Source organism: Grammomys surdaster, unplaced genomic scaffold, assembly GCF_004785775.1.
Source record: "Grammomys surdaster isolate TR1022 unplaced genomic scaffold, NIH_TR_1.0 67, whole genome shotgun sequence".
NCBI lineage: Eukaryota > Metazoa > Chordata > Mammalia > Rodentia > Muridae > Grammomys > Grammomys surdaster.
The window spans coordinates 18,979,847-19,004,443 of record NW_021604569.1 but is presented as its reverse complement, the minus strand read 5'-3'; the positions used below and the strand labels follow the sequence as shown (position 1 = coordinate 19,004,443).

Below are 24,597 nucleotides of genomic sequence, written 5' to 3'. Positions count from 1 at the left end.
TAACATGCATTTGTGTGACTGTGTTGACTGTATGTGAACATGTGTGTGTGTCTATATGAATGTGACTATACAAATCTGAGTGCTAATGTGTTCGAGTGTGTGATATGCATGAGTGTGTGTATGAACGTATGTGTGAACATGAGTGTCTGAATGCGTTTGAATGAATGAGTGTGAAATGTTTGATTTTTCTCTTCTACCACACAGCTTCCTAGAAAAAATATCATTGTAGTGATTTCAGTGGGTTTTCAAGAACAGCACAGATTCAAGCAGAATCTATTCTTTTTCTTGTATATTTAGTCAAAGATGAAACTTCCAGGAGTCTGAGAAAACAGTTTGAAGACACATGTAATGGGAAGTCGGTTTTGCTTTCTGTCTTTTTTTGTTTTTTGTTTTTGTTTATTTTGTTTTTTTGTTTTTTGTTTTGTTTTGGTTTTTTTTTTGAGACAGACTTCCTCTGTGTATCCTGGCTGTCCTGGAACTCATTCTGTAGACCAGGCTGACCTAAGACTCAGAGATCCTCCTGCCTTTGCCTCCTGAGTGCTGGAATTAAAGTGTGTGCCATGACAGCCTGCCTGGAAAGTTCCTTTACTTATGTTCAGGTTTCATCGAATGGCCAAGCCAGAAGTTCACCTTCCACCTCTTTCCAGTCTGTGATGAAGCTTCTGTGTAAGGACCAGGAGTCTTTCCTCAGCAATTCTAACATGTTCGTTAATTTACCCAGAGTTAATGAACTCTTGGAAGATGACAAAGAGAAGTTCAACATTCCTCATGACTCAAGTAAGACAAGAGACACCTTCATTCTGTAGGTTGATTTGTACAATAATAACTGGGCCTGCATGGTGAGGTGTTCTTCCTGGGCTGACCTCTGGTGGCACATGATGGCACTGAATTTTAAGTACTCATTGTCAGGTCCCAGGGCCCTTGATCACAGGCTAATCTTCCCAGCCACTTCAAAAACCGAGTCTAAAAGATTTGACTCACCTGAAACTCCAGCCCCTTGGGTACCTAGGGTAAACAATGTTGATAACAGCCTTAGAGATCATTTCTTCAGTAGTCCAGTGTATTCCATAGCTGCTAAATACTTTATATAACTAGATGTCAAACATTGGTAGTGAAGACATATATTAGAGTTATTTAATTTTAATAAATTCTGTTTCTTCTTTATCTAATGATCATTTCTTTTTGTTTTTCATTTGGGAATCTTGACTGGTTATCCTTCCTTCATCCATATACCCTCTCATCCCATTCACCCATCATCCATCCATCATCCATCCATCCATCCATCCATCCATCCATCATCCCATCCATTCAGCTGTCCAGTTGGTTGGTTAACACTGAGGGACAATATTTGCTAATCATTTTCTGCATTTTTTTAAATGGTTGTCACAGAAACCATTAGACAGCAATGTATGCCTCACTTTTCAGAGAACATTTCAGAAGCTCAGAGAACATTAAATTGCTTAACTGATTTTTTTTTAGCTCAGAAATCACTGATGACTCTTGATTCGAGTTTCTTGCTTTATGTATACTATGATCTTTCCTAACAAGACCTGTCCTCCATCTCTATTAAGCTTGTATTTTAAAGAGCAAGTTATTAAACTAGAATAACCTCTACAGTCAATGATTCAAGGATTAATTTGTAGTTATATAGTTATCTTATATTTTAGGGGATAGTTTTATCAATTTTTTGGGTTTTGATAAAAGTATTTTTATGTTCAAGATATTTAAAACTATACAATTAACACAATGATCAAAATAGTACTCATCAAAACACATACCCCTGTGAATTATGACATAAGGTCAACATAACAGTGCTCTTTCAAGGCTTACCACATTTTGGCTAAAAGCACTGGTTATACTGATGTAATTATTACTGTTTATAAATGTTATAATAATTAATTACCAATCATTAGAATGATGAATTGCCTATGGATTTAGACAAGATAAGCAGACAACTTGTTATTGAAATCAGTTAGCTTTACAATAGGAACCACCGTAAGGAATTGTTTGAGTCAACATAGTATGATTTTATGTACTAAAAGTAGTGATTGTGATACTGTTATATGGATTATCAGAAAGAATCCAGGAGCAACTTGACAACATAAGAAAAAGGTCTTTATATTCTCAACATTATGATATTGAAGTAAGAATTTTCTTTATTAAAACCACATTAAAAATAATCCCTATTCTCTTTTTTTAATTGTCTGAGCCCTCACTATTAGAAACAACAGTCTGGAAGGTGGAATCTTGATTCTTCTTGGGGGACAAGGACGGCTAAGTCAGGAACATGAAAACTGGAGTACAGTTCAGAGATATGTCATCAAAATATTTATGAGTCATTTCATTGAAAATTAAGGCATAGTGGAAGTATATGCCAGTTTCAATGTTAGCTGGACATTATTTGCCAACTGAGGTCACCTAATAGTTTCCTCCCTCTTTTCACTGTGGCAGCACCATTTTGTTTGAAGCTTTATCAGGAAATTCTACAGTCTCCAAATGGTGCAGTGGTATGGTCTTTCCTAAAACCTGTATTACATGGGAAAATATTGTATACACCAAACTCTCCAGAGATTAATGAGGTCATTCAAAAGGTAAGTAACATTTTTTTAAATCATTCAACATACTGTATCGGGAAGAGATTGTTACATATGTAATGGAATTACTATATTCATTGTGTTACATAGCTTTTACACGTTGATTCCAGTTGGTCTTGTCCTGACGTTACCCTGTCATTCTTGATGTTATGTGTTGATTTGCTGAGCAATTTGCTTAGAGGAAGCTTTGGAGGGAGGGAGGGTTACTTAGAATCCTAATGCAGTGAACTCACTAACTTTAATATCAAAAATTGAGGACAATTACAAATAGGACCTTTTCAGGTCAGGTAAAGGGGCACAGTTCCAGGAAAACTTTGGGAATGAATTTAATCCATTTCACTTGATGCATCTGATACTAAAGAGAGAATTCAGTAATGCACCTGCAAACTGTTATCCTAAATCATGAGTCCCTACGTTGTGTCGCTTTGGATCACTCACCTTTTAGTATATTGTATAGCTTCTCCAGTCTCATTACTCAAAGACCTCCTATTAATACTTGCATTAAAAATTGTGTTCTACTGGGAAATTTCTTATCTTGTTTCTTTGTAAACAATCATGCTATATTTTCCTGGGAGTCATTTTTGTTTTGTTTTGTTTTGTTTCTTGGGAAGTTGTGAGCCTGCAGGCACCTTAAATGGTTCCTTTTCCAAAGACGTGGGGACAATTTGATCTTATTTTTCAAATACAGAAGATCCTATCCATGAATGACAAACTCTAAGCTTTAAGTACTAGTAGTAACTTAAAAGTACTGTGTGGTCATAGGACCAGTGAGTTATTTTTGGCTCAATGCACTTTCAAGAGAGCTAGACTTATTCCCCTTGAGACTGCTATGAGATGTCACAGCAAGCCTCCTGGGCACTTGCCACCTGCCACTTAGCCTGTGGCTGCACAGCCCTCCCCATGCCCTCTATAGTATTTATAAACTCAGCATTTCACTTTAAAATGCCCTCTAGGAGGGCTGTTTGGCAATCTCTAAGTTCCTATGATGGAATGCTAGCTGTCAGGAGACTTGACTAAGGCCTTTAGTAGCTACTCCATCTGAAGCTCTGTTCAAGGGTATCATTCTGCTGTCACACCTGGAAGAGATGCTTACACCAGCACTCTGGCCAAAGCCAATGCTAGGTGATTCCCTATGTGCACAAAACTTACTAAAGTCTCCCATAATTCAGGAATTTCATGGAAAATGTCTCTATCTCAGTTTATTTTTTTAAAAAATGGCTATGGATTTTTATACTAATATATATTAATGCCATTATTAACATATACTTATATCATATTATGTGCTGTGTTGTGTTTTTCACTGATGATAACCTCTTCAGAAATGTGGAAGAAAAGGCAAATAGCTAAGGAAACAAAAAATAGTATAATGTGAAATTCAACCAGTAATGTGGAGATCCAGACTCTTGGATGCAGGGTTGGAGGGGGATGCACATTATACTAATGTTCTCAGAATAAGGGCTTCAGAAGAACCAGACACGATCGTACTGGTTCTGGCTTGGCTGATAAGTGAGGCATAGAGATAGTATAAAAGAAGATGTCTACTCTGCTTGTTTACGTATCTGGAGACTGTGCCCTGTCTTGTTCTACCTAGTTAATGTCACCAGTAGCCATGTACTGTCTTGCATTTGCACTCATAAAGCTGACTTAATGCCATTGTCCCTTGGATAAATTATTCTTGCAGTCACCTATGGTCATTTAGTTTTATGAAAATTGGTTCTGGTCTTTAAACACAGGGTCACATGTCCCACACAGCCGAGAGATACTTGCTGCAATGCTATCTGTACTGGTGGAGTGACTGGAGCTGTAAATGGAAGCCATTCTCCCCATCACAGTGTTTCAGGCAGTGATGGATCACTCGATTGGTGGTGGTCTTATAAGGTTATAATGGAGCTGAGGAATTCTTACTGTCCTTTGGCAACATAGCTGTCATCAAGGCATTGCACAATGCATCACTCATGTGTTTGTGATGATGCTGATGCTTTGGCTAACACAGAGGACAGAGAACTGTGTGCACTGCGCTAAACTTGATACTGATAATTATGCTACGGTTTTATGTATGTTGTATACTATATGTTTACTATGATTTAAGAGTGTCTTTTATTTGTGAAAAAGCTTTAAAGCAAGCCATGTTCTGGCTGTAACAGCCCCATACGTCTTGTACTAACCATGTCTCTTGATTGACCGTATCATTTAGTTTCCTATCAATGCACTCTAAGCTGTGTGCACAACATGAACTGGGCTGATGATGACAATTTTCAAAGTGGATCTTCGCCAATGATGGACAGCTGTGGATACTGCTTAGTCTTAGCTTCTTGGTTATTTCTTATTAGGTAGAAATATAAAAACCTATCTATTTTAAAATTATTTTTAGTTTTATTCTTTAATCCTTTTTTTTGCAGTCCAGATTTCATCCCCCTCTTTGTCTGTCCCCTGACTGCTCCCCTTCTTATACCTCCTCCCCCATCTACAAGAAGATGTCCCCATCAGGCCTCCCCACTCCCTAGGACCTCAAGTCTCTTGAGGATTAAGTGCATCTTCTGTCACTGAGGCCAGACCAGGAAGTCCTCTGCTGTCTATGTGTCAGGGGGCCCATTATGAGCTGGTGTATGCTGCCTGGTTGGTGGCTCAGTGTCTGAGAGATCTTGGGGTCCAGGTCAGCTGAGACTACTGGTCTTCCAATGGGGGCTCCTCCTCCTCAACTTCTTCCAGCTTTTCCCCAATTCAACCACAGGAGTCCCTGACTTCCATCCATTGGTTGGGTGCTAGTATCTGCATCTGACTGTTTCAGCTGCTTATTGGGCATTTCAGAAGGCAGCCATGTTAGGCTCCTGTCTGCAAGCACATCACCACATCAGTAACAGTGTCAGGCCCCAGGCCCTCCTCTTAAGCTGGATCCCAATTTGGGCAGGGCACTGCACTTTCTTTCTCTCATGCTCTTCTCCATTTTTGCCCTTGCAGTTCATTCACACAGGAACAATTCTGGGTCAGAGCTTTTGACTGTGGGATGGCAACCCCACCCTCCACTTGATGTCCTGTTCCTCCACTGCAGGTGGGCTCTACAAGTTACCCCTCCTCACTGTCGAGCACTTAATCCAAAGTCATTCCCTTTGAGTCCTGAGAGTCTCTCACCTTTTAGTTCTCTGGTACATTCTAGAGGGTCCCCCCTCCCCGCCCACATCCTACCTCCTGAGGTTGCCTGTTTTCATTCTTTGAGCTGGCCCTTAGGGCATCACTCCTGTTATTCTCCTCCAATACCTGATCATGCTCCCCTCATTCCCCTCACTGTCTCCTCCCCCACTCATGTCCCTCCCTCCTTCTATTCCCTATGACTGCTTTCTTCTCCCTACAAAATGTGATTGAGGCATCCTCACTTGGGTCCTTTGTCTTGTTAACCTTGAGTCCTGTGGGTTATGTCCTGGGTATTCTGCACTTTTTTAAAAAATAATATCCACTTATATGTGAGTACATACCATGCATGTCCTTTGGGGTCTGGGTTAACTCACTCAGGATGACATTTTCTAGTTCCATCCATTTGCCTGCAAATCTCATGATGGCATTGTTCTTAATAGCTGAGTAGTATTCCATTGTGTAAATGAATCTCATTTTCTGTATCCATTTTGCCATTGTGGAGCACCTGGGTTGTTTCCAGCTTTTGCCTATCACAAATAAGGCCTCTATGAACATAGTGAAGCATGTGCCCCTGTGACACAGTGGGGCATCTTTTGGGTATATGCCCAAGATTTTTACAGGGAAAATATTAATGCAAATGGGTGATTTTCTATGATTCGATTTGTGAAACTGAGGTTGACAACAAAATTGCAATCTCTTGGTCAGGAAGGCAAGGTTTAAGCACTCCTCTGCCAAATTATGTGTGGCCTCAGGCTTACTGCTTCTCTTAAAAGTTCTTTTCTTCCATCTGAAAAATGAGACCTGGATGCCCACCAGACATATCACTCAAATCCTCTGTCCAAGCCAGGACAGGGCACAGTCCCACTGCTCTGTGTCTTCTACAGAACCAGCAGGACACGATTGGAGCAAGTGGGACCTGTGCTGAATTAGTGGCATGCACTGAGATATGAAGGTTTTTGTTTCAAGGCCAGCTGGATGACAGGGAGGAGGAGGTGCTGTTCAGACTGCTTTCTTAATTGAAATGTTTCCCTAGCATTGAGCCAAGTGTTCTCTTCTCTTTAGTCACAAGAGACCTCCTGGGACAGAGAACGAAGAATGTCTTTTTCATTCTGACAGTCATTTACTCAGAGGTCATGGAAGCAAATATTAGACTTTCCTATTTCTGTGGGCCTACTGACCTGTGACTGAGCAGATTTCTGCAGACCAAGGACAGTGTGCAGTGTGGAACAAGGTGGCTGATGGCCCATTTCCAGCTCTCCTTGCAGTCCAGGAACTTTCTATACTGGGATCTGTGCTGAGAGCAGGAGCCAGAGAATGAAAACCATGTGGATCCCTGACAACTGGACCCTCCTGCTGACTGTGGTCACATAGTGACTATAGTGTAGAGCCCTATCTTAAAAAAGACATCAAAGGATTAGTGTCCCTGCTTCAACCTCTTGACATCTGATCCCTGTGATTTTTACCTCTATCACCTTCTAAAATGATTGAAGTGAGTTTAAAATCTTCACTTGCTTGGCATGCTTAAATAGTCTTAACATAGTGAATTTTGTTATCTTTTCTTCTCAGTTATTGCAGTTTTCTGAGTACAGTGTCAATTTTGTTATATTCCAGGGTAATAGGAAGAGACTAAGAAGATAAAAAAAAAGCAGGGCAAGTTTAATATGGATAAGTATTACTATAAAAAGCATAGGAGTAAAAGAGGATTGGTCAGTAATAGAAAGAAAACACTGGGGACTGTGGTAATGGCAGACTAGCAAAGAATAGAACATGCCCTTGTGGAAGTAGCCTTTCTTCTCTGACTTGATTTCCAAACTGCATTGAGGAGAGCATAGCAGCAAACTGTAGAAAGGTACCTGAGCATCTACACTCTGGAATATCAGAAGTATGCAAGCTTAATGTTGTGCCAAAGGAGAAAGATGACAGGGTACATCCTCATCACTGAGAACAGGGTGATAGGAGAGTTGCAGGATGCTGACTTGACTGGGGCAGTCAGTCACAAGTTGGTTTTTTAGAGAAATGAGACTCTTGAGGCATAGAGTTTCTATACCTCTCATCAGTTCTCAAGTCAGACTTCTAATCAAGTACATATTTGAAACAAGATAGAAGAAGAGATGGAGGAAGAACTATCCCCTCTAACCCTTACAGCACAAGCCCACACCTTGTCAGTGCTATGGATCTACTGTAGAGATTAGCAGTCGACATTTTCAGTTCCCAGATAAAGAAGCCGGGTTATAGAGTTGAGTAACTTTTGTACTCAATCCCAGATCTTAGTGATTTCCCACTTGGTGTTTTATCTAATATTTTTCTGCTACATTTTATTGTTTTTTTTCATGATTTCACATGTGTAAACAATTCAGTTACTGCTCTCAGTTTAACTGATCATGGTGTTGAGACACAGTCAGAGAGACTGAAGGAATTAGGGATGATGGTTTCCCATGCACGGGCTAGCTTCAAGCTTTGGAGTTGGGATATAAGATTATGATGGGGAGAAGGTGATCTTCACTGTCCTCTTTCTACTGATTTTCTGATTGTATCTGAATGGAAGAGGAAGCTAAATGGAACTATTCTACTGTTCTTACACTTCTGGAATTCTAACATGGTATTTTATTGTCTCAGATGTAAAACTAATGTTCATTGAATACTTCTTTTAAAGGATTTACGCATAAAAATGGACACTGCCAAATGCTTTCTTGCCTATTTCTCAAAACCCAAGCACAATTAGGCCCATTTTAGTAACGCAAAATAATAAAGGCTGGGGAAATCTGCATTTTTAAGTGTATTGGCTATTGAATGAAAACCTGTGGTCTAAAGTGAACTTTGGGATTTATACTGCTGGGGTTCTTTTTATTGATAATATCTTTGATATTAGCCACCAAACAGTAAGGATTCTGTGTATGCAATCTGCACCTCACCAGTTGGAGTACTAGTTAGCTATTTAAGCACATGGACTGCGTTTTATATAGCATGTATAACGTTAGGTGTGGCCTTTCTCCTGTGCTTACAAGCCTGTCTTTAGAAGCGCGTCACTTGGAGGAGTGAAGGTGAATACAAGTCATTGTTGTCCTTTCCATTTAGTAGTTCTATACTGCGAATACGTATATAATTGATGAGTAGATATGAAGCAATTGACTTGGATATTTATTGAAGTTGGAATATGTCAGAGAATAGACATTGCCCAGGACTGGGCTAAAGCCAGCAGCTGCTGAATAGACTGGTAACATGTTCAGAGCAGTGGTGGAGGGAAACCCACAAGACCCTCGGGCAGGTTGAAGTTGTCCCTAGGGAGCTGTGTGGTGGGAATGGAATCCATAGAAATCTGCTTTCTGATTATGGGCATCTCACCAGTGAGTTGAGAACAAGTTTTTAATGGCTCAGCCTAGAGCAAAGTTTCAGGAGGGCAAAGATGTCCAACATGGGGTCATTTATTGAAACTCAGCAGTCTTGCCCAGGGTAAGAGTAATTACATTTTATGAAAAAACTTTTTGGACACAAACCCTGGCAAAACACTAGGTTTCTAAGAAAGCACTACCTGAAGGCTTAAGGGTGTGCTTATTATGTGAAACTAGAAACTATAGAAGCCTATGGAGATGACTAGACAATTCTTCTTTGCAGATCTGTGATGTGTGTGGACTTCCATCATCATACCTTTAGCTCAGTTCTCCCAGTTAATGTTCATGGCCATGAAATGGGAGTTATCCTGTCATCCAGTTTCTATCGAAGGAAAGCATATCAAGCCACATCCTCTGTCTGGGAAGGTCAAAGTCCATGATCATTTTGTTTGTGGGACCACTAACTATTCTTTTCAGGGATCTCATAAGCCTCATGGCCTGTGAGAAGACGATCTACATGAAGTTTGAAATGTAGTTTGACACCATTTGTGCAGGCCAGAAGTTGTGGGTCAAAACTTCCAGAGTTTGATCTTGTGTTTTATTCTTCTTACACATTTAAGCAAAGCAAAACTTTGGAAAAAAGGGTTTCAAGTGACAATTATCACAACAAAGCTTTAGGCATAGCTACATAGAAACTCCCTAGCAAGGTTGCAAAACACCTGTGACCTTTACAATAAGAGTGAATTCTACTGATTTGATGGCTAAACACAGCTTAGGCTATGGGCCTAAGGAGGAAGGATTTATAATAGCATAGAATAGATGCTGTTAGTGGAGTGCAAAGTACACAGGACCCAATTCATAAGGACAGGTTCTAGTCACTGAGAGACTAAGCTCAGGATATTGGGGCATTGAGGAATACTGTCTCCACAAAATAGCAAAACGATTATCCATGTTGCCAGACTTCAGCCTTCCAGGTTATCAGGTATCATCCACTTTGTTCCATTTAAGAAAACAGGCCTGTGTGTTTGACAAGCCTGGTTCCCCAATGCTTTCTTTAAGCTGAGTGTCCTACATTTTTCTACCATCTACCCTTCCAAATCCAACCACACATTCATTTATGAGTCCACCTGTTTGTCTGCTCCTCCATCCATCTAGCCATACATCCATCTGTTACATACATGCATACAACCATCCATCCATCTGTTACATCCATCCATCCATCCATCCATCCATCCATCCATCCATCCATCTATCTGTTACATCCATCCATCCATCCATCCATCCATCCATCCATCCATCCATCCATCCATCCATCCATCCATATATCCATCTGTTACATCCATCCATCCATCCATCCATCCATCCATCCATCCATCCATCCATCCAACATGGCTCTTTCTAATATGAAGCAGGCTGAGTGGAAACTGGGGATGTTCCTTTCTGGCAGTGATCATTGAAGTGGCATTTACTCTGAAGAGCTCCAGTTGTCTATTGTTAAAATGCTTCACTCTTCTTGGAGTGGTAAGAGAAGCCGACGGACAGGGTGGAGACATAAATAGGAAAGTACTAGGTACAGCAAAGAAAAATATAAGCTCAGAGCTGTATCTTATTTGCTGAATTTTATTCCATTGCAGACAGTCTCTTCTTTCCCTTTCTCTTATTACATTCCTCGTTCTTCCTTTCTTCCTTCCTTTCTTCCTTTCCTTCCTTCCTTCCTTCTTTCTTTCTTTCTTTCTTTCTTTCTTTCTTTCTTTCTTTCTCTCTTTCTTTCCTTTCTTCCTGTTTCTTTCTTTTTTATGTTTCTTTGTCTTTTCTTTCTTCTCAAATTATCTCATCTGTTTACTCTACCCCTACAATTTCTTTATTTCCTTTTTAAATTAGTTAGGCTTCATTCTCTCTCTCTCTCTCTCTCTCTCTCTCTCTCTCTCTCTCTCTCTCTTTGTCTCTCTCTCTCCCTCCCTCCCTCTCTCCCTCCCTCCCTCCCTCCCTCCTTTTTCTCTCTCTTCCTGTGTATGTGTGTGTGCGTGTGTATGTGTGTGTGTGTGTGTGTGTGTGTGTGTCTGTCTGTCCCATTCTCATGTCCTTCCCCTGTTTCTCTCTTTCTCCTGTTCTGGTCCCTCTTTCTTCAGTAGGCAATTGCCATTGCGCTTCTGAATCTGTACAAAAATTAACCTTAGACTTTGAGCTCATTGTGTGTTTATGTGCACTGTCAGGAGTGACAGGAGAGTTCCACGCCCCTTTACTGAATTTTGCTGAGATTCACTATCTTACTTATTTCTCCCAGTTTCCCTTCTGCTTGTATTTGTGTCTGTCTATGAGTATTTGTTTTTTTGAAAGTCATAGCCATGTGGATCCATGTATCTACCTCAGGTTGGAGATACAATCATCCCATCATTGCAAGGTCCCTGGGATTATCTCTTTGTTACTTCTAGATTGTTAAAAAGGTTACTACCTCCTTAATGTAATATGTAAGTGCCAGGGATTGGCTTAATTTTATCTAGCATAATTCTCAAAAATTTTATGTGCAGTAATTCATTCATTTTTATTGCTGACTAATATTCCCTAGTAACATATGGGACACAGCCTTCAGTTGACATTGTTCTTTGTTTCTTTAACACCTTTGATCAGATGATGTGACATCTAAGTTACTTGTTTATAACTGCTGTGGCTCTGAGTTCCTGTGCACCAGCCCTGTCATGTCCAGTAGATAGCACTACACAGCATCTTTCCCCACCCTTCAGCTCTTACATTCTCTCCCCTCCCCTCTCTCATGATGTCTCCTTGATGTTTAGGGATGAGCACTCACAGGCACTTAGTCTCAGCATGTTCACCATGTATGAGTCTGCATTCGCTGCTCCCCACTGCAAAAGGTAGCTTCTCTGACCAAGCCTGTGAATCCCACAGATCTAGGAGTATAAACGTGGATGTTAGATGGCAATTTGATAGCATGCACATTTAGTAAAATAAGAATTATAGGTTCCCCACTAGTGCCTATCACCTTCATGACTGTGGACTTTGGACCAGATTTACCATACCAGATAGAGACTCCCTTCTGTAGAGTTAACCTCAAATTGGAACAGAAAGCATGATTGACCTGTAATAGTAACATCAGTATTATGGTAGTGGGTAGAATTGGTATAATAACATACACATAATATACAGTGTAGTATAGTAGTAGTATTTGCCTGACAGGTATTATAACACACACAGAGTCCAGGAGTGAGTAAGACTGCTGCTGTATCTGAGTCCCCAGAAGCCTATATAGCAACTTCTAATACTGAAACCAACAGCAGTAATGATGTGTCTTGTCAGTGTAAGATTGATTTCTCTATGTCCTACAATCAAAATGTCCCCACTTAGGTCTGATTCAAGCTATCATTGAACTTGGAGCTCATTTATTTTACTGGTTTGGCTGCCCAGCATGCCCTAGGGGTGCTCATGTTTCTGTACCACAACTGATGAAGTTTCAGGTGCGTGTTCCCATACCCTGTTGTTTACATGGGTTCTGGGGATCAAAACGCTGGTCCTTACACTTATGAGACAAGGATTTTTTAATTGAATGTTTTTCTACTCCCCCCTTTAAACTCATAATATTTGAATATCATGTTCTTGGAGATAGAGAATCTCATCTGATTGGTTACTGGTTTCAGATGCTTTCCATCAATACAACCAGCACATGGTTTGAAGTTAGAGATTTCCTACAGCTTCTTGGTAATTTTTCATTTTGTTTTTAACATCTGTCTTATCAAAACATAAAAACAAACATCATACATCAATATGTGTTATAAGGAATTTTTACATTTGATAGCTTTGCCGATATTATTATATATAAATTATTCTGAACTTTAAAATTATATTTGTCAATATGTCACTGTTAGTTTCAGTTGTCAGTCTCATATAACTCAGAGTATATTCTCCATTGAGGAACTGCCTAGGTCAGATTGGTCTGTGCCAATGGAATATTTTCTTAGTTGTTATTGATCTGAGGGTCCAACCCACTGTGGACGGTGCCATTCTAACTCAGTTGGGCCTGGACTATAGAAGACAGGTAACTGAGCAAGCTGGAGGAAACAAGCCAGTAAGTGTTCTTCTGTGATCTCTAATTCTTGCCCAGGCTTCCCTTGGAGAAGAACTGTAATCTATAAGCCAAATAAACCTCTACCTCCTCAAGTAGCTTTTGTTCATGGTGTTAATGATAGCAACAGAAAGCAAACTAGAATTCAATATTTATTGTGTATTAAATGATTTAAATGAATCCTAGTAGTTCAGTAAATATTAAATAACTGAGAACTGAGCTTCCCAGAGATAAACATTTTGTTATTTTATACAGAGGAATCTCTCTTCTGCTTTTGTAAATCATTTATGTTTTACATTTATCTTGATTAATCTCTTCCTTCTTCTTTCCTTAGACATTTTTTATGTTTTTTACTTATATATATTTTAAATCATTTACTTATTGAAATTATAATATGTCATTTCTCTCCTTCCATTCCCTCCTTCCAAACCTTCCTATATACCTCCTTGACCCACATTGTGCTCTTTCAAATTAGAAAAGTTTTTGTATACTGTAAAAGCCAATAGGCTCGGGACAAGCAAGAATACCACCTGCTGGTCTTATTATTTTATTAATGTTTTAAATACATGATTACCTTTTACTTTTCAGTTTAATAACAAGTGTATTTGGATCTGAACTTCAGTTATACCCAGTACATTTTGATAACTAATGGTATTCTAATTTCTATTGGGTAATTTACCCAACACACTTTTTAAAAAAACTGTCATAGATCCCTTTATTTTCATATTTGATTATTTAGTGTGTGTGTGTGTGTGTGTGTGTGTGTGTGTGTGTGTGAGAGAGAGACCTTCATGCCATGGTGAGCATATGAAGGTCAGAGGATACTTTACAAGACTCAGTTCTCTCCTGGCTGGCTGGCCACAGGCCCAGGCAGTCTCCAGTGAGGTGCCCATCCTCACACTACAACTTCTTGTTCTTGCTCAGCCGGTTGTGACACCAGATATTCTGTTTGTGAAGCAGTCACCAGTATTCTTGGGACTTCTGTTCTAGTTCCTCTGGCTTTTTGGGGGGGACCCAAGTTCACCATATGGGGTACTCAGAGTCTGGCTTCAGGGCCACGTCCTGGCCTTCCTTGTAGATGTTGACTCCCATGGTGTGTGTGGTGAGCTGAATGGGGTCTGTGCACTTCTCGGGGATCCTTCAGGGCCTGCTGTCCTTGCCGACCTTGCCTATTGGCTTCTTGGCATATTCCTGGATAAAGAATTCTCCAGGTTGCCCAGGGACCTGAGCGCCGGAGGGAGGATGTCAGCGAGCCCACACCGGGGAAGCCCCACGGAGACTGGCGGCCGCCATGACACTCGCCGTCTGCTCCACACAACGCACTCTTAAAACTTAAGGAAATATGATTAATGATAAAGTTTTAAATTTCAAAATTATTTCCATGAACTTTTGATTAAAAATTAATAATACACATTTAAACAACATGCTCTTTGCAGTGAATTTGTAGTAAATTCTTGGGCTGTGGAAGGTCAGGGTGTGCATATGTAAAATAAGTTAGGGTATCTTGACTTACTGAATCTGATATTACTTTATTTATATCTATGTATATTCACACAGTCTTGGATTTATATGTGCCTGCAGGTATTCCCTATATCAGAGTTAAGAGCTTTTGTAACGCTCTAAATTATTGCATTTATAATGTCTTCAACCTGTTTGTGGTTGTGTGATTTTTTTAAACAGCATGGTGAAAATTTGGTGTCTACTCTGTCTCCTGCCAAAGCATCAATCTATTCATTTAGCTTAGTGGTTACAATACTGCACTTGCTTTTCCTGAATACTAAAATTAAGTGTTTGCAGTTTCTTTTGTTAGCTGTAGTGAGTGCTCTTTATTTCCCATGCTCCTGAGAGAGAGGCTCCCAGTGACCCTTGGGAGAAATGACCAGACTCTCAAATTCTCCTTCCTTATTCCTTTTTTGATATTATGGAAGAACATTTTTAATATTAAATATAATTGTTGCAACTGTCATCTCTTTGGATACAACTTTTTATTTATTTAAGCTATTTCCTAGGATAGATTTTTTTTATTCCAAGAGGAATAAGGTATGAACATTTTTATGGGCTTGTGACTGTGCATAATTTTACAACATCAAATTATTTTTGAAAAACTGTGTATGACTGCACTTTGCCAGCAGCAATAAAGGAATAACATTTAATCTCTACTGGTGTTGGAAAAGAAACATAAAGCTATTAGTTGAGGACATATTTTGGAGTAACTGGAGATGTGTGTAAATGTATTTTACTTAGTTAGTATGTATGAGGATATTTTCTCTGCATGCCACAGGGCCTAGCCCTGGGAATACAGTGGCAAATATTAGGCAATATGCAATGGAAAGATCCAGAGGACAGGTCTCCTTAGAGAGCACTGGATACTTTCATGTGAATGTCTGATCCTGGGATGACCATGCCACTGTGATGTTTGCTACCTTGTTCTAGCTTGACACAGCAATTAAAGACATATCTTCATGTGCTTCACATTGCAGGCTAATTATACATTTTACTTTGTGGATAAGATAAACATTTTATTGAAAACATTTCTGAAGATATCCAGCCTTTTCCAGGGAAGTGGAAAAGGCCAAATGTTCAACCAGTTGCAGGTATGTGACTGAGGTAGTGACCTAGGGCTGGGAATTTCCTGTTGTAATTTGGCTGAGATAATGGGTGTTCCTATGGAAAATTTAGCTAGTCTGAAGCATGTATGAGTCCTCTAGTTGACTAGGAAAGTTTTTAACAGTTGAATGTGCTTAAAAGCCATCATGAATTTTTAGTGCTTTCCCCATGCAAATAGGCATTATGTAAAATTAATAATTTACTAATATTGGTCATTTAAATTATTAAATTTAATGCTTTTAAAATAGTTTACATACTTTTCAGTTGTACGTTTACTATGGTATCATTTCTAAATACTGTACAGGTTACCCAAAACAGAAAAAGAAACTGAAACCAAAATAGTAGACAAAACCAGAAAGAGGACTAGCTAGGAAGGATGAGCTCAGTAGGAGTCGGATGTGACTATGAGAAGGGAGGAGGGCATGAATATAATCAGACTTAATGTGTATGTATATGGAGGTTTCATGATGAAACCCATTATTATCTGTAATTAATACATGTGACTAAAGATTAAAATCTCTAATATTGACAAATCAAGGCTTTAAACAGGCCCATTTCTTTAGACCCCAAGAGCCATTACTTATAAAATGATAGCTCAGGCAGGTCACCTAATAACTTTTAGGCATTTGTGAAATCATAACTTGAAAACGTGGTAGTATGAGAAAATTGTCCCACATTTTGTTCATGTTTGAATTATATGATACCCACTGGACAAATATTTCATGTCATGGACTTAGGAGCCACAACAGGTAGCTACGATTCTATTCTCTCATGCTTACACTAGCCATGTGATTGTCACTTTGTCACTGTCTAGGCTTCTTACTTGTGAATAAGAAAATGATAACATCTTTGAGTGTAAGATAGCTGAGCTTTGAAGATCGGCCTGGTATGCAAAGATGTTGGGTGGTTCTAGGTTCTCTAAGAACAGATGGTCTCCATCCCTTGGGAATGTGGCTGTTGGTAGATTGCTCATGCCCTAGTGGGTGGCTATACACACACATGCACATGGGAGCACTAACTGGACTCAGGGGGTTAATTATAACAAAAATCACATTAAAACTGTTAGATTCAGAGAGAAAAGAGATGGGACAGGGAATGCTAGGGGGAGTTGGATGGATCTGATCTATAGACATTGTTTAAATGTATGAAACTTTCACAGAATAAGAAGTAGTAATTTGAAAAATAATTTTGCAACAAGAAACTGCTGCTAAAGCAAAAGAAGGGGCAGGGTGTTCTGGGACAGAGCAGAGGTAAGGGCATGTGATGATGGTACACATCTGACACAAAACAAGGAGACAGACACAAGGCAAGGCTCTAGTCTGTCAGCCCTGCAGCTTCACAGACACAGCATCTAGTGCTGTGGTACTATTCTTCTTTAATTGGTTTGTCCATGGATTCCTTTGTTAACATGGATCTTATCAACTGCTTCTGTAATGGACCTGATAGAAGATGCTTTAGGTTTTATAAGATCTTTGTTGTAGCTACAAATACTAACATCCTGTGTTTGTAATCAGTAAGGCAATAATGTACTGAGAGCCACTAGAACTTGAAGAGGAGCCTGATGTCCCAAGATAAGACAAGAACAAATGTCAGAAATCAAAGTCACTCATTCAGCCTGACAGAACTTTTACCTTACTCAGGCTGTGTGGTCACAGGTTACTTCTTCTCAGTGGCCTCTTGTTGGTGTGGAAAGCTCAGTGTCTGTAGTGAAGTCCAAGCCTAGCTCTACCACTAGATGGTGTCCTTATTGCTTTTGGGTGGTGCCCCATCTGTTCTCCAGTTTATTTTCCTTCCAGTAAAAGGCAGCGGTAATTTCCCCTAGGGAATTCTCTGAAATTAAATGAACTAATGTGTAATAAAGTACCCTGCACACTGTCTGGCAGACAGCTAATGCCCAGTGAAGGAAGATAGATAAGATTTAAGGGAGAGCAAGCAGCCAGACTTCATAATACAGTCTTTTCTCCATAGATGTGACTAGATAAAACCAATAAAGGGCAAGGCAGGGGTGAGTAGACATGGAGTTTATGTGCAGAAGGAACAGATCACGTGAAAAGGCCCAATGTGTTGCAGTTCTAGACTAAAGCATAGATAACTAGCATTATCCATTAACAAACTAGAAAGTCTTTTTTTTTTTAAAAAAAAACATATTTAGGTATATTTAGGTATAGATGTGCATGTGTATACTCTTTCCACTATGTGGGACCAGGGACTCGAACTCAGGTCATTAGGCTTGACAGCAATAGCCTTTAACTGCTGAGCCATCTCACCCTTCCAGAACTAGCAAATTTTATGACTCCTATACATCTTAAGTCTGCCATACAGACCTACTGTACCTGTAGCTTTCTTGATGGTTGTTGGGTATGGTAATCTGTTTCAAGTATACACACTCCCATTGCAAAACCAAATTGCAGAATTTTAGGAAGTCAGATTGATTTTGGAGAACTCTCCAGAGCAAAACCATTGACAGGTGAGGTAACATTAAAGCATCGAGCGGAAAACAAAGCATCAGCTACTTTTGAAGGCACAGCTTTGTACATTAGCCTCAAGAAAGGGTCCCAGAAAGGCTGGAATCCTCTGTGACCACTCCTTCTCTGCAGTTAGCAGACTTGCACAAATGTGATTCAGAGGAGGAATCATGGAAAATAAAAGATAGCTCTGTGGCTTCATTAGGAAAATTTGCTCAGGTCTACTAATTTTCAGTGTTAGAACATCATTGCAATTATAATATTTATAATCATCTTTATTTTTTCATGGTTCAAGACTGTATCAAATCTTGACATTTTTATTATTATTATAATTCCTTGTCTCAGGGATTCCATTGCTGTGATAAAATACCATGAACAAAAGCAACTTAGGAAAGATAGAGTTTATTTCAATTACATTTCCAAATCATGGTTCATCATTGAAGGAAGTCCAGGCAGGAGCCCAGAGGCAGGAACTGAAGCAGAAGTCGTGGAGGGATATTGCTTACTTGCTTGCACTTGTGGCTTGCTCAGCCTGCTTATTTTTATACATCTCAGGACCACTAGCACAGGGATGACACTAAAGACAGGGAGCTAGGCCTTAGCATATTGGTCATAGATCAAGAAAATACCTCAAAGACTTGCCATAGGCCAATCTGGTAGGACCCTTTTTCCAGCTGTGAGTTCCTTTTCTCCAGTAATTTCTCTGTCAAGTTGACAACTACCCAAGGCATATCTTAAACTTTTTTTTTTTAAAAGTGGATCCATTTTATGTTTCTTTTTCATGTGTCATAAAACTTTGAGTAAGTTTAATAAGTATTATTGAGTGAGAAGGTATGATGTAATCATTTTTGTTAAGCTTCATGTTTTCCTTTAGGATGCCCTGAGAAACAAATTTATAAGAAACTTTGTAGAGAGCCAGTTGCATATTGACATGGACAAGCTAACTGAAGATCTGCAGATGTATGGTAAGGATGCTGACGGGTTGCCTTGGATTTACCTGTCTGGGGTTGTGCTGACTGATCCTACCCATTGGCCATGCAGTTGCTTGTAACATCAAATTTACCTTTACCCTCCCCATTTCTGTTCCACTAATTGGACCTTAAGGGCTTGAAGTAGATACACCACAAAGTTTGTTTATATCTTCAGGTCTTTGATTACAGAAGAAAGGCTAGAGAAAGAAAAACATTTCATTAGGCACAATACTTAATTTATTGAAAAAATACTGGTGAATGTTCTATTCACAAAAGTAGTAAGGTTAGGTTGAATATCTTTTACTTAAAATGCTTGTGACACAAGAGTTTCAGATTTGGGAAGCTTTGTATACATTTACGGGAATAGTTTAAAGATGAGACCCAAATCTACATACAAAATTCTTGTAGTTACTACACATCGGACTGAAGATAATTTTACACAGGAATTTTCAATATGAAACCAAATTTCATGATGTGAAATTTTTCACTTGTGGTTTTATTGGAGCTGTCTGTTTTACTTTGTGATTTTTTCCTGCTGATTTTCATTAGCTAAGTTTCATCTCCAATAAATTTATTTCAATTGTTTTATTTTTCATTTTATCTTTTTGCATAGTTCCTAGCTTTTTTTTTAATTGAAAGCCTCTCTATTTTCAGCATAATTGGGCCTGATTATGTTTTAAAACTCTGCTATTAACTATGCTGTTTGTCTTTGTTGGTCTTTGTTTTTCCTTTCAAATTTTTGTTATTCTGCTTTATCTCTAATGAATATTAAGTATTTTCATGGATGACCAGACATTTAATAGTGAAAAGTAGTTGTAATAAAGAATTTATACCCATCAAGTGGCGCTGTCTTCAGTAGGTCATTCATTTGCTTGATTTGAGCAGAGAACTGTGGTGGGGTCACCTTTTCTTAATCCCATTGGGGCCTGATGTCCATTTTTCTACTTCCCCTGAGGTGTAGCCCCACTGGAGTAGGGAAGGGTTTGAATTGAAAAATGGATGTTTACTAGAGTCCACATTCTTGAAAGCCTGTAAAGTCTAACCCCATGGGACTTCTGGACAATTAGCATATATAATTTATTAAAAATATAGTTTTATGTATCTGAGTGGATTTTGCCTGCATGTGAGTATGCAGACCACATGTGTGGCTGGTGCTTCAGGAGGTCAGAAGGCATAGGATCTCCTGGAGCTGAAGTTTCCTGACAGTTGTGAGCTACCATGTGATCACATCTCTTCTCCTTTGAGTTTCTTAATTCTTATTGATGCTCAATAGCAGAATTCCTGGGTACCCATTTTTATCTCAGATTTTAGATCTTCAAGTCTTTTTTCCCTGCTTTGTTTATTGTTTGAATCCATAATAAAGATTTTTTAAATGCTTATTTATTTAATGTGTGTGTACATATGCATGTGTGTGTGTGTGTGTGTGTGTGTGTGTGTGTGTGTGTGTGTGATGGGGGTGCCTGCGCCCCTTCTTAGGTGCAGAGCCTGGAGAAGGTCATTGGGTATTCTCTACTGTTGCTTCCTTTCTTATTCCCTTGAGTTAGAGTCTCTCACTGAACCTGGGGCAGGCTGCTTTTTGGCTAGGCTGACCTAGCCCTGCTTGTCCCCGCTTCATATCTTCCTACCACCAACACTGGGGTGACAGGTTTGCATGGCCACACCCAGCTTCCTTTTCAGCTATTTGTTGAAGATCTAAACTTAGGTCCTCATGCTTGCAATGTACCTGAGCCATCTTCCTAGCCCTTACTTCTAAAAATCTTTCATGCTTTCCAATTGTTGTTACTGAAAACATTTTTTTTTTATTACAAGTAGACCTTTATTCTTAGAAAGAATTCCCTCTGTGGGCCTTTAGGTTTGAGGATTACTACTCAATTATACAATTAAGAGAAGTTTCTTGAGATCATTTCTGCAATATTTTATTTTTTACCTCTGTTTAAACATTAATACCATTCTTATATTTAGAGTTAAAAACATCATATAAGTTTGGTTGTAACAAAATGTGGTTCAAACAGCCCAGTGGAGGAATGATTCCTTTGGCTCAGAGTTTCAGAGGTGTCAGTCATCCTGAAAGGAGGAGTGTGGCTTAATACCCCTAACACCCAACAGCTTAAATAATAGTAGCAAGAAGTAGAAGAAAGGTCATGTAGGAAAAGGTCAGGGAAAAGGACATGCCTTGGGGACCTACTTCCTGCAAATACTTGTCCTCTACTTTTTACCTTTGCCAACTAGAGTCATCAAAAGTTCATTTATTGATTAGGTAAGAACATTCATGAACATCAGTAATTTCTCTTATTTTTTTCCCATTTGATGTATTATCATTAGGACACATGTGTGCATTCGTGCAAGCACACATATAATAGAGAGTTTGCTGTTGGCAAACAGTTCACTCCGTGTATGAATAAAACTGGTATGAATAAGAAAGATCTTTTGAGATCGTTTTTAAATGAAGAAACACATTCATTTTTGTATTCATTTGTGTGATACCCACTGGAGCACTGGAGTGAAAGAGAAGTTGATTTGGTCTAATTTGTTTGCTGTTTCCAGGACAGATGCTGGACAAGATGTTTAACCATGTGGAGGCTGCACACTTTCAGTTCTTGGGTGGTATCTTGGCCAATCTCTCTTCCTGTGTGGTGTTGGACCGGTTCCAAGCAGTGGAGACTGTTGATGCCCTGGAGACCAAGGCACACGAACTCATGCAGCAGAATAGTTTCTTGGCCAGTAAGTACTTGGCAGAAAAAAAATGTGCTCACTAGTGCACTAGCGCCGATAGGTGGTCAGTTTGTCTCATCTCCCTAAGTGCTTCTTAAGTTGACTCAGGAAGAAGTCTTCTAGATAATCATAAAATGGAACAGAGGTATATGCACTGAGCTAGTGAATAGATGTTCCTAGTGCTGTAATGACTGGCAACTGTTCACAATCCCAAGGGCACCACTACCTGCTATGTCTGATTTTACTGTTTTAACTTCATTTTATAGTGAAATTTCACATGAGAAGCAGTGTACTTAAACTTTCTCCATCACATTTATTTTTACCACCTGATCTTCATGCTCTGAAGTAGGAAAGAAAAATGACAATGGCCAGTTAGATTCCATTATCAGTTGTTCATCTAGCCAGCATAAATGTGATGCATTCTTATATACTTTTTGAGCAAACACGGGATTATTACTTTTGTTGCTGTGTGGTGCTAAGGATTTAAGCCACGATCTTGTGCAAACTCAGTACATGGACCATTGCTAGATTGTATGTCCAACTCCATACAGTTTATTGGGGTTTGAGATGAGTTTGCTAGGGATGCAGGGATGCTGTAGCAAACTACTACCAAGTTTAGCCTGGAAATCCAACAGACACTTGTTACATTATAGTTCTATAGGCTAGAAGTCTAAAATCAAGGTGTCCATTGGTTTCCTTGGATGGCTGTTAGGGAAGAATCTTCTATGGGCATGTGTTGGTTTATTGATACATGTCTCCTCCTGAAATTTCTTTATATAATCTATGCACATATCTGCCAAATGTTCCCGTTTCATAAGAATGCAATCATGTTGAATTAAGGCCTACTCTGCCAGCATCCTTTTAACATGACAACACCTTTCAAGGTACAATCTTGTAGGAGACAGGTGGCTCTGTGGATAAGAGATTATTGTTGTGCAAACTTGAGAACTTAAGTTGAAATCCATGGTACCAGTGTTAAACAAACAAACAAACAAACAAACAAACAAATAGACGAGCTGTGGCTACATATACAAGACCAAACCCAGTGTTATTTCAGCAAAGACAGCATTGCTAAGGCGTTTTGACTACCAGCCTAGCTTCAGGTTCAGTGAGAAACTCTGTCTCAAAGGAATAGGAGAATGATAGTGGAAAAAGACATACACACACACACATACACACACAAGCATGCATATATATGAATGCATACATTAACTAGACACACACAAACAGTAATACACATGCATACACAAACACATATGGTAACCAGATATGCACACAGAGAGTGCACCATATACATATACACAAAAGACATATATTAAGCTTACATACCCACACAGCACCCCACCATAACATATATTAACTAGACATATACACACATTCACACACACAGAGACATATATTAACCAGACATACATACACACACATACACACAGAGACATATTAACCACACACACATATACATACGTACACAGCACACACACAGAGGCACACACACAGAGGCACACACACACAGGCACTCACACAGAGGCACACACAGACATTCAGACGATGATAACCTCCAGGGGTTTGAATTTTGGGAGAACACAACTCAGCTTATAATAATCTTTCTGGATTAATTGCAGAGAATCTGTGTAGCAGAGAATAGCATCCTATATTTAAACTACAAATGACAAGTATCCAAAGATACATAGTCTATGCAGCCAGCTGGACTTGTGGTCCTAGGGAGAGAATACCTGATCTGCTCTGAGTAATTTTTCAAGTCTATTCAAAATGTGAAATGAATAAAGTCTTTGTGTTTGTGCTTTTTTTTTTTTTTTCGAGACAGGGCTTCTCTGTATAGCCCTGGCTGTCCTGGAACTCACTCTGTAGACCAGGCTGGCCTCGAACTCAGAAATCCACCTGCCTCTGCCTCCCAAGTGCTGGGATTAAAGGCGTGCACCACCACCGCTCGGCCTTTGTGTTTGTGCTAAGACAATATTGTCTTTTGTAAAGCTGGGAAGGTGCCTTGGACTGTGAATTACAGGGTCTTGCTTCAGTTGCCTGTGGAACAGAGTAGCCTGTTTGCTTGTCTTTCTGGGATTGCATTCACGTACTACAGGAGTGGAAGACTGTGCAGCATCCCAGGCCCTGCCCATATGAGATGTATGACACTTTTTTTTTCCTGCTACCAGGTATTATATTCAACAGTTCTTTGGGACACAGACACATTAGATCAGCACGTCACAAATTGCCACCCCATGTCACATATACAATCCGGACCAATGTCTTATACAGCATGAGGACAGACATGATAAAAAATCCTTTCTGGAAGTTTCATCCTCAGAATCTACCAGCCAATGGGTTCAGATATAACTACATTTTTGTCCCACTGCAAGACATGATCGAGAGAGCCATCATTGTGGTCCAGACTGGGCAGGAATCCCTGGAGCCAACTACACAGGCACAGGCAGCTCCCTACCCATGCCACACCAGTGACTTGTGAGTAGCTGTGGTTACCCATGTTTTCCTCCAGTGTCTACCTACCAGTAGAGAAATTCTGCATTTAGAAAGCAGAGTAAAGAAAAAACCTTTGAATTTCTTTATTGTTGTTGGAAAGTATGATTTAAAATGTCCATTCTAATTTAAAATTTCTATTTGTATATTTATGCATCTCTCTCTCTCTCTCTCTCTCTCTCTCTCTCTCTCTCTCTCTCTCCCTCCCTCCCTCCCTCCCTC

General features: G+C 39.5%; 1 protein-coding gene across 1 annotated transcript in view; it reads left to right on the top strand.

Annotated features, from left to right (window-relative positions):
• Abca13 (ATP binding cassette subfamily A member 13) overlaps positions 1-24,597 on the top strand; it is a 438,342-nt gene that overhangs the window by 128,409 nt on the left and 285,336 nt on the right. Inside the window, exons 26-31 of the mRNA XM_028777793.1 lie at positions 600-777; positions 2,452-2,591; positions 15,608-15,721; positions 19,074-19,164; positions 21,715-21,891; positions 24,054-24,360. Of these exons, the coding sequence (XP_028633626.1) occupies positions 600-777; positions 2,452-2,591; positions 15,608-15,721; positions 19,074-19,164; positions 21,715-21,891; positions 24,054-24,360 (1,007 nt within the window). The remainder of the gene's footprint in view (positions 1-599; positions 778-2,451; positions 2,592-15,607; positions 15,722-19,073; positions 19,165-21,714; positions 21,892-24,053; positions 24,361-24,597) is intronic.